Source organism: Pelophylax lessonae, assembly GCF_965119305.1.
Source record: "Pelophylax lessonae genome assembly, chromosome: 8".
NCBI lineage: Eukaryota > Metazoa > Chordata > Amphibia > Anura > Ranidae > Pelophylax > Pelophylax lessonae.
This window is the reverse complement of record NC_138775.1, coordinates 251,640,707-251,652,211: the sequence shown is the minus strand read 5'-3', so window position 1 is coordinate 251,652,211 and position 11,505 is coordinate 251,640,707. Positions and strand designations below refer to the sequence as shown.

Genomic DNA, 11,505 nt, shown 5'->3' with positions numbered 1-11,505 from the left:
ACCCTGCAGAAATGAATGTTCAGGAAAAAAAAAAAAAAAACATGATTGGTCGATGGCATGTGCAGCATTGTGGCTAAGCGGTTACACTGTGGCTTTTGGAACCCTGGGAACCATGGTTTAGTTCTCTCATGAATACCCATTATTACGTTTGTGTGGGTTTTCTCAGGGTGCTCCATTTTCTGTTCATAAGGAAAGAGTTGGCCCTACTGCAATGTGTGTCTTTGTACAACTGTGTTAGGGACAGTAGTCTGTAAATCACTCGAAAAAACAGGACAAGTGTAAGCAGTACTATGTGAATTAAAGAGTCAGTCCACCTGAAAGTGAGATTTTACTTTTAGATCGAGCCAGGTGGGCTGAGTCAGTCTCTGGGTTCATATATGTTCTGGGTGCACCAACTGTGAGATCTCCCTGCCAAACTTCTTATATCTGTCTCTGTCCACCAAGGAGTTTTGGGTGGTCTATCCTAACACTATCTTTGCACGTTCCAGCACCTCCCATTACATTCTCCATTATATAAAATACATTAAGATGTGGAAGACAGAATATGAACCCCTCATAACTGCAGCAGCAGGGGTGCAAACCTGGGAAATCGGTGCAGGGATGGTGGTAGCCCTGGAAACTTGGTGCCGAGATGGTGGTAGCCCTTCATAATGAGAACAGCAGGTGTGCAAACCTGGGAACCCTGTACAGGGAATAATGGGAGCCCCTCATTATGAGAACAACAGTTGTGCAAACCTGGGAACTCTGTACAGGGAAGATGTGAGCCCCTCATAATGAGAACAGCAGGTGTGCTAACCTGGGAACTCTGTACAGGGAAGATGTGAGCCCCTCATAATGAGAACAGCAGGTGTGCTAACCTGGGAACTCTGTACAGGGAAGATGTGAGCCCCTCATAATGAGAACAGCAGGTGTGCAAACCTAGGGATTCTGTACAATGAAGATGGGAGCCCCTCATAATGAGAACAGTAGGTGTGCTAACCTGGGAACTCTGTACAGGGAAGATGTGAGCCCCTCATAATGAGAACAGCAGGTGTGCAAACCTAGGGATTCTGTACAATGAAGATGGGAGCCCCTCATAATGAGAATAGCAGGTGTGCAAACCTGGGAACTCTGTACAGGGAAGATGGGAGCCCCTCATAATGAGAACAGTAGGTGTGCAAACCTGGGAACTCTGTACAGGGAAGATGAGAGCCCCTCATAATGAGAACAGCAGGTGTGCAAACCTAGGGACTCTGTACAATGAAGATGGGAGCCCCTCATAATGAGAATAGCAGGTGTGCAAACCTGGGAACTCTGTACAGGGAAGATGGGAGCCCCTCATAATGAGAACAGTAGGTGTGCAAACCTGTGAACTCTGTACAGGGAAGATGAGAGCCCCTCGTAATGAGAACAGCAGGTGTGCAAACCTAGGGACTCTGTACAATGAAGATGGGAGCCCCTCATAATGAGAATAGCAGGTGTGCAAACCTGGGAACTCTGTACAGGGAAGATGGGAACCCCTCATAATGAGAACAGTAGGTGTGCAAACCTGGGAACTCTGTACAGGAAAGATGTGAGCCCCTCATAATGAGAACAGCAGGTGTGCAAACCTAGGAACTCTGTACAATGAAGATGGGAGCTCCTCATAATGAGAATAGCAGGTGTGCAAACCTGGGAACTCTGTACAGGGAAGATGGGAGCCCCTCATAATGAGAACAACAGGTGTGCAAACCTGGGAACTCTGTACAGGGAAGATGTGAGCCCCTCATAATGAGAACAGCAGGTGTGCAAACCTGGGAACTCTGTACAGGGAAGATGGGAGCCCCTCATAATGAGAACAGTAGGTGTGCTAACCTGGGAACTTTGTACAGGAAAGATGTGAGCCCCTCATAATGAGAACAGCAGGTGTGCAAACCTAGGAACTCTGTACAATGAAGATGGGAGCCCCTCATAATGAGAATAGCAGGTGTGCAAACCTGGGAACTCTGTACAGGGAAGATGGGAGCCCCTCATAATGAGAACAGCAGGTGTGCAAACCTGTGAACTCCATGCAGGGATGGTGGGAGCCCCTCATAATGAGAATAGCAGGTGTGCAAACCTGGGAACTCTGTACAGGGAAGATGGGAGCCCCTCATAATGAGAACAGTAGGTGTGCAAACCTGTGAACTCCATGCAGGGATGGTAGGAGCCCCCCATAATGAGAACAACGGGTGTGGAGACCTAGGAACTAAGATCAGGGTTCGCAACAATAGAATCCCCAAATTATTGAAGAGACTGCCAGACGGTTTCATTTTCCAGCATTCACCAAGAATTTTGCGGTTGATCAACCTTTTATTCAAACATATATTACTGTATTTGTTTAATAGCTATATTTGCTCATATAGCCCACGAACCCGAAAGGAAGACTGGGGGAAGATGGAACCCCTGCACAAATTATAATTATTATTACTATTATTATACAGGATTTATATGGCGCCAACAGTTTACGCAGCGCTTTACAACATAAGGAGAGACAGTACAATTACAATAAAGTTTAATACAGTAGGAATCAGAGGACTCTGCTCATTAGAGCTTACAATCTCAGAGCTGTTCACCTTAAGGTTCTTTTATTGTAGAGCAGATAAAGGTTGGGAGGTTTTATGATCACAGTTCTGTAACGCTACCTGAATCACTTTTACTGGATAGCCAGTAGCTGGCTGAATGAAATGGTAACAAGCTCACATATCCTGGGGACGTCAAGTCATTAGTGCAATCAGACATTGGTCAGTAACCAATGAGCCCCCACCTTGTCCACAGTGTTTCTTTTTAGCTTGGAACAGAACTGAACTCAACCGCCCTGGCTCAATCAATAAAGTCAACTTAAACACTTGAAAATTTGTGAAATATAAATAGTCATATGAGGTAACCACACACAGCCCCATGTCTTGTACAGATGTGCTGGCAAAGCTGTTAATAAAACTCAGGTGTCCCTTTTATTTTTCAAAAGCTCCAATTTGGGATTAATTTGGCCTTCTGAGGCAACAAACAATGAAATGAACAGGAAAAAGAGGAAAAAAAAAAAAGCTTTTTCCTATCGTATATTTTCATGGATACATCAAACAAGCAAAACATTAAAGACTCAAATGTATCTGATATTGTTTTATACACATAACATATGAACTATCTGCGTCAGATATAGAGACAATAAAATCTCACTAAGCAAAAGCATGTTTTTATGTCTCCAGTTACAGTCATGAACTGGAAGAACATATTAAAAAGTCATTTTACAGCTCTTGGGACAGATAATAGAAGAAACATTAGAGACATTTGCTACTTAGTTTCTTTTTTTTATGAATGTTAAAAAAAAAAAATGTGGTGAAGATCTCAAGTTAGGGAAGAACTGAGCTGAAAACTGACCACATAACACAACCGTAAGGTGAATTCAGACACCAATAACCCTTTCTGTAAAAAGAAGAAAAAACGTTTTTTGGGGTCGTTGTGGATTTTTACAAGTCTGATTATCTTTAGGCTACTTTCACACTACTCCATTGCAAAACATGAAAAGGACATGAGACTCCAGAAACAAACCAAAAACGCAACTGCGGGGGTGTTTTTGATGGCATTTTCTATTAATTTATATAAGGAGGCAAGTTTTTGGGGTTTTTTTTAGCACACCAAAAACACACTATAATACAGCATGCAGGACTTTTAAAGTCGCAACTGATGCAACCTGCTTTTGGTAAGGCAAACCGGAGGAAAAACTGATCAGTATGAAAACCTCAGCATGGTACTGCAGTCATTTGATACTTTCAAAAAGATATCTTTAAATAATTCCCTGAATACAGAAGTGCTGGAAAAGTCTGTCCCTTAGGCTTCATTCACACCTGGGCGTTTTCAGCTCCAAAAACGCTAAAAAAAAAACGTTTCCAAAACGCCCAACAAGTAAAATCCCATTCATTTAAATGGCCCCTGTTCACATCTGAGCGTTTTAACGCCTGAAGCAAAACGCCCAACGCTCAAAAAAGTACATGAGCTTCTTTTTGGGCAGATTACAGGCGTTTTCCATTGTTCTCTATTCAATCTAAAAACGCCTGCACAAAAAACGCCTGAAAAAACGCCCATAAAAACGCCTGAAAAAACGCCTGAAACAAAAACACCCAGGTGTGAATGGAGCCTAACACTTAACCCTCCATATAACTAAACCTAAAATTCAAGCTAACACCTAAGTTAACCCCTGTAACACTTAGGAGTCTGGCTATTAAAAGTTTGTTGTGCAGAATAAGCAGGATGAAAATTGCTGTACCTCCTCTATTGTGTGTGGTTTTTATCTTGTCAAAGTATACATTGCCAGCACACCACAGATCTTGAAAATAACGTCCAACTGTTTCTTAAAGCAGTCACATCACAGCAGTGAAAGTGCATTATTATTAGTGCATCAGAGCCATGCAGAACCTATTCATCAGGCATGTAATTTGGTGCAATCACCAGCCTGATGAAGGGGGGTCCTGCATTACTCTGAAACATTGCACTTTCACCGCTATGATGTGATCACTTTAATAAACATTATTTTCAAGATCCATGTTGTGCTATAGAGATATATGCCATGATACCAGTTCCCAACTAGCATGTTGATTCCAGTTTCAACCCATTTACTACAGACTGACTCTAGAAACATGTGCAACTATAATATTCTACACATTCCTATATTGTCAAAAACATTTTGTGACCACAATACCTTTTCGTTACCTGAATATGGTATTACTGAAAAAAAAAAAAAAAAAACATTTTTGTCCACTATGTGATGCTGGAGATATAGGAACTACACTTATTAGAGAAACTATGGCAATTTTTGGTCTGATCATGTAGATGTTTGTCACACAGTGAACATTTTATACATATATCCTTTAAATAAAATCTATAATCTAAAAACTCCTAAAATAATTTTCAGGGCTTGGGGAACCCTTGATAAAAGCAATAAAGGGGACAATGGGAAAATCTACCCTTTCAGTGGTGGTCAGAATGCCAACTACAAAGATCCTTGGTGTCATGCTGCTGGCTTTTGCTAAGTGATGTTGGCAAAGGACCTTTGCAGGCATCATCAAATAGAAGACCAATCAACCACAGCTCAATGAACCCTTAGCAACCTCTGGAGGAACCCCAGTAGAGAATGGCTGTTCTAATGGCTGAATACAGGACTTCCTCTCTTCTATCCCCATGGCTGGACAAAGCAGTAGGACGGTTAGTATAAACTGCTGTTGGAGCAAAGCAGAGCTTTGCTTTCAGAATTCAAGCTCAATTTCTGAAGCTGCATAGGTGGGCAATACTCAGATTAGCTTATCTCCCAAACCAGAAAGCCAGTTTAGCTGTAGGAGTCATCTACAGACAAATATGAGCAATGCTGTGTTTGTGCTCCCCTACCAGGGCAATATCAGAACTGTCACATAAAGTACAACCAAGAAATATTCTATTGGTTTAAAAAAGGAGCAGAGCTGACTGTACACAACTCCACAGGACTGTTAGATGAATGAAAATCCAAGACCAATATTCTATTTAAGTGAAAAGGTTGTTGTGTTTTCCAAGATTACCTTAAAGTTATGCTACTGTAATTTGTCAGTTTGGATGCAATAAATACTCACACGTAGTCCAGGTTTTCCAGGTAAACCAGGCTTTCCAGGGAATCCAATCACAGAGTCAGAGCCAGGGAAACCATCTGCACCTCTCAGTCCTGGTGGACCTGGTTTTCCCTAAAACACAAATTTGTCATCTTATGGGGGAACTTGGCTTTTGGCTATCATATATTTTTTTACATGATGTGAATAATAACTTAAAAATGCAATGCTCAGAGTACAAAACATTCAAGTCCTGTACACTTCAATTTAACCACTTGCCTTCTGTGCACTTAAACACCCTTCCCATCCAGGCCAATTTTCAGCTTTCAGCGCTGTCACACTTTGAATGACAATTGCGCGGTCATGCTACACTGTACCCATATGAAATTTTTATCATTTTTTTCACACAAATAGAGCTTTCTTTTGGTGGTATGTAATCACCTCTGGGTTTTTTATTTTTTACAAAAAAAAAGAATAAAGACAGAAAATTTTGAAAAAAAAAAAAAGTTTTTCTTATTTTCTGCGAGTAAATTTTGAAAATAAATTTTTCTCCTTCACTGATGTGCGCTGATGAGGCAGCACTGATGGGCACTGATAGGCTGCACTGATGGGCACTGATGAGGTGGCACTTATGGGCACTGATGAGGTGGCACTTATGGGCACTGATGAGGAGGTACTAATATGCCGCACTGATGAGCACTGATAGGCGCCACTGATAGGCGGCACTGATGAGCACTGATAGGCGGCACTGCTGGGCACTGAGAAGTGGCACTGCTGGGCACTGAGAGGTGGCACTGCTGGGCACTGAGAGGCGGCACTGACGGGCGGCACTGATGGGCACTGATAGGCGGCACTGATGGGCACTGGCGGATGGCACTGGACACTGACGGGTGGCACTGATGAGCGGCACTGATGGGCAGCACCATCAGTACCCACACTCAGTGCCCATAGTGCTGCCAGTCAGTGCTCATCAGTGCCTAGATGAGCAGGCACTGATGGGCACTGACTGGCAGCACTATGGGCACTGATTGTGGGCATTGATGGCGGGCACTGTGGGCACTGATGGGGGGGCACTGTGTGTATGTTTTTACCTTTTATTAATCAGGGCACTGGTGATCAGTGCCCTGATTACATCGCTGTGTGTCCCCGGCGCTGTGAGGCTCCCACTCCTTCCTCACACTGCAGGCTCTGTGTGAGGAAGGAGCGCCGGCGATGAGAGATGATCTCATATGTTTACATATGAGATCATCGCTCATTGGACGGCCCGATCACGTGGTGAATGGCCGCTGTGATTGGCCATTCACCACGATCTGTGATCGGCCGTGTCCAAGGGACACGGCCGACACAGATTTTCCCCGCTGCGCGCTCGCGGGAGCGCGCGGGGGGGCGTGTCACTGGAGGCCGTTTAAAAATGGCCTCCCGAAAATTCGAGTCCGCGCTGCAGCCGTATATAGGCTGTAGCGCGGATGGCAGCAGGTTAAGGGAAATGTATAATGGTTTATTTTATATATCATTATATGAATACATACATACAGTATCTCACAAAAGTGAGTACACCACTCACATTTTTGTAAATATTTTATAATATCCTTTCATGTGACAACACTGAAGAAATTACACTTTGCTACAATGTTAAATAGTGAGTGTACAGCTTGTATAACAGTGTACATTTGCTGTCCCCTCAAAATAACTCAACACACAGCCATTAATGTCTAAACTGCTGGCAACAAAAGTGAGTACACCCCTAAGTGAAAATATAAAAATTGGGCCCAATTAGCTATTTTCCCTCCCCGCTGTCATGTGACTCGTTAGTGTTACAAGGTCTCAGGTGTGAATGAGGAGCAGGTGTGTTAAATTTGGTGTTATCGCTCTCACTCTCTCATACTGGTCACTGGAAACTCAGTATGGCACCTCATGGCAAAGAACTCTCTGATGATCTGAAAAAAAGATTTGTTGCTTTACATAAAGATGGCCTAGGCTATAAGAAGATTGCGAAGACCCTGAAACTGAGCTGCAGCATGATGGCCAAGACCATACAGCTCTTTAACACAGAGGTCTTCAAACTATGGCCCTCCAGTTGTTCAGGAACTACAATTCCCATCATACCTCGTCATGTCTGTGAATGTCAGAATTTTACAATGCCTCATGGGATGTGTAGTTCCACAACAGCTGGAGGGCCATAGTTTGAGGATCCCTGCTTTAACAGGACAGGTTCCACTCAGAACAGGCCACGCCATGGTCGACCAAAGAAGTTGAGTCCACATGCTCAGTGTCATATCCAGAGGTTGTCTTTGGGAAATAAATGTATAAGTGCTGCCAGCATTGCTGCAGAGGTTGAAGGGGTGGGGGGGTCGGCCTGTCAGTGCTCACCCCATAAGCCGCACACTGCATCAAATTGGTCTGCATGGCTGTCATCCCTAAAGGAAGCCTCTTCTAAAGATGATGCACAAAAAAGCCCCCAAACAGTTTGCTGAAGACAAGCAGACTAAGGACATGGATCACTGGAACCATGTCCTGTGGTCTGATGAGACCAAGATAAACTTATTTTGGTTCAGATGGTATCAAGCATGTGTGACAGCAACCAGGGGAGAAGTACAAAGACAAGTGTGTCTTGCCTACAGTCAAGCATGGTGGTGGGAGTGTCAAGGTCTGGGGCTGCATGAGTGTTGCCGGTACTGGGGAACTACAGTTCATTGAGGGAACCATGAATGCCAACGTGTACTGTGATACAGTATACTGAAGCAGAGCATGATCCCCTCCCTTCAGAGACTGGGTCACAGAGCAGTATTCCAACATGATAACGACACCCAAACACATTGTCCAAGGCGACCACTGCCCTGCTAAAGAAGCTGACGGTAAAGGTGATGGACTGGCTAAGCATGTCTCCAGACCTAAACCCTATTGAGCATCTGTGGGGCATCCTCAAACGGATGGTGGAGGAGCACAAGGTCTCTAACATCCACCAGCTCTGTGACGTTGTCATGGAGAAGTGGAAGAGGACTCCAGCGGCAACCTGTGAAGCTCTGGAGAACTCCATGGCCTGGAGGGTTAAGGCAGTGCTGGAAAATAATGGTGACCACACAAAATATTGACACTTTGGGCCCAATTTGGACATTTTCCCTTCGCTGTGTGTTGAGTTATTTTGAGGGGACAGCAAATTTACACTGTTATACAAGCTGTACACTCACTACTTTACATTGTAGCAAAGTGTCATTTCTTCAGTGTTGTCACGTGAAAAGCTACAATAAAATATTTACAAAAATGTGAAGGATGTACTCACTTTTGTGAGATACTCTACATGAAATGATGTACTTTTTAAGGATACCAGTTAATTCATCATCATTCCAATATATTTAAAAGGTAAAAACTGTCTTTTATTAATGAATAATTTATTTAAATCAATATTTCCTTATATAAATAAAATATATACACCACTTTGTCAATTTTTACAGCACCTTGAAGCCCAACTTCAGACACAGCCACTCGCCAGCTCTTCAAACTCCTGCTCCATTAAGGGCCCCGCAGCAATATGTTATGCTGTTTGTTTATATATACTTACCTTTTTCCAAAAAATTTCAGGCCAATCATGTAATGTGCTAGGTGCTTGTCCACTTCATTATTCTCTCATGAGTCAGTAGTCCTCCTTTATTCAGAGTGGCTGTGATATCGCCACATTTTTGCATCAATACACTGTTAATGATGGGTGCCATTGTGACAAAGACTGGGGATACCATGTGGGAGAAAAGAAGTACTCCAGGTGCAAGATTCAAGGTATTGCAGCCTAAGCTCCTTTTTTTGTTTTACCCAGTTGGGGCACCATATGACAAATAAATTAGTCCCAAGTTGAGTTTTAATTTCATCTCAACCTCTTCAAATATATTATAATATACATTTTGCAATCACATTTACAAATCCATTTTCATTGCTGTTTGATCACTACTGAATTCACAGCCATTGCCGTAGGTTCTCTTTCAAGTAGGAACAAACAGGTTCAAAATGGCAATCAGGCAGGATTTTTAAGGCAGAAAAGGCATACTATGTCCTTCCTGCATTAAAGTTTCTTACCTGCCTGTCTGCAGTGCTTAGTGAGAAATTTTGGCATCTGCCAAGACGAATGACTTCTCATACATGCGCAGGAGTGTTGTCCTCTCAGGCCGGCCAATCAAAACGGCTGATAAGGATTTGGAAGAAGACCAGCTGAAGATGTCAGTTGCTGGTGAGGGAGTTTTGGGACATCGCAACACTGGAGTGGGGGTGAGTATAGTTTTCTTTTAAGTCAATTATATACAGGGGGGTGGATTTACTAAAACCGGAGAATGCAAAATCTGGTACAACTGGTGTAGCCAATCAGCTTCTAACTTCAGCTTGTTCAATCAAGCCTTGACAAAAATATAACTGGAAGTTGATTGGCTTCTATGCAGATTTATCATCAGATTTTGCACTCTCCAGTTTTAGTAAATCAACCCCAGAGTGTATCTCTTAGTTTTCAGATCTGCATACCTATTAGTCAGTGATGCAAAAAGTATTTAAACCAAAGAGAATAACAGTCATTTAGCATTTTTCAAAGGCGGTCAGCCTCCACATTTTTCTGACAGGTTTACATTACCAAAGGTATTGCCCTTAGTTACTCTGGATAAGAGACAGGGAAAACATTCCATTTTTTTTTTTGTAACTTTGCTGTATAGAACTTATCAGTATAATTGTAAAAAAATAAAACGTTTTTATTATTTTTAGAGAGTTGGGGAAATTTAAAACCCTTGTCAGTTTTTTTTTGTTGCTTCCTTTGTCTCTCTGAAACAATTTCCCTTCACTTTCTGTCCTATAAACACAGCAGGAAGGAAAAATAAAAATTTCTAATTTGAGGTTAATCTCCTATAACACAAAGCAACACGCTGTATTTTTCTAAAATTTGAAAATAAACACCTTTCAAAAAAGGTTGAAATCATACTTGAAGCCACAATTGCATTTACCTTTTAAGCAATGTCCCCCAAGTGATTTTGTAGAAGCTACAGTCTCATAAGCATATTTCTTGCAAGAAAAATATGCACAGGACCAATGAAACTGAAGATTTTTTAAAGAGCTCAGTGATTTGTGGCTAAGCAATTGACTTGTAGCTATGTCTACAGCTACAAGATAAGCAAACTTCAATAACTACTCCTGGTATCCCATGCAGCTGTGGAACACCATGTCACACCAGTGATTTGTAGTTGCACATACCGTATCCAGCTACAGCAGCAAATCTGTTGCAAGCTACAAATCACCGAAAATAATCAGAGATCCTGTCTTTTGTACAAAATCCCTTATCTGAAGAGAAAGAAGGGTCCATTACATCCTGAAGGAGATCAACTTTAACTACCTGCTTCCCAAAGGTTTTTGCCTATGGACCTGTCCATATAAGATGAAAGAATGTTCTAATAATCATACAGATAAATCACATTCACTTTTGAGGCTGCTGGAAAAATCTATGAAGCAGAGAACATCTGGCATTAATATAACATCTGCCTGCTGGGACTGCGCACAGCCTTGTGGAATCACAGCTGATAATAAATGGACGATCCAGCATGGATGAATTCAAATGAAGCTAATACTCAGATATCTTCTGCTAGGAAAATGCCGAAGCTACTCACGGGAATTCCTGGCTTGCCAGGTGGTCCTCTCAATCCTTTCTTTCCCTTAGAGCCCTAAAATATAAATGTTTGTAAAGTTAAGTCAACCAAAGATTCACACCCTTCAAATCTTACACTGGCTCAGCACAGCAAAGAACACAGAGAGAAATTAATTGGTGATATATACAAGTAGGAAGCTATGTCAAAATATTAGAATTCCGTATTAATACAGTCTCAGCTCAGTATATGCTGGTAAGGCTTAGTCACCCATTGCCCCGAAGGCTCCAGCAAGAAAAGGCTGAGGCTGGCAGCACAGAGGCTAAGTACTAGGG

The 11,505-nt window shown here is 42.4% G+C and overlaps 1 protein-coding gene across 1 annotated transcript in view; it reads right to left on the bottom strand.

The window, feature by feature from the left end:
- Positions 1–11,505, bottom strand: part of COL24A1 (collagen type XXIV alpha 1 chain) — a 417,206-nt gene that overhangs the window by 40,291 nt on the left and 365,410 nt on the right. Inside the window, exons 46-48 of the mRNA XM_082265511.1 lie at positions 11,195–11,248; positions 5,595–5,702; positions 1–3 (exon numbers count right to left, since the gene is read on the bottom strand). The exon at positions 1–3 is cut by the window's left edge and continues 105 nt beyond it. Coding sequence (XP_082121637.1) covers positions 1–3; positions 5,595–5,702; positions 11,195–11,248 — 165 coding nt within the window. The remainder of the gene's footprint in view (positions 4–5,594; positions 5,703–11,194; positions 11,249–11,505) is intronic.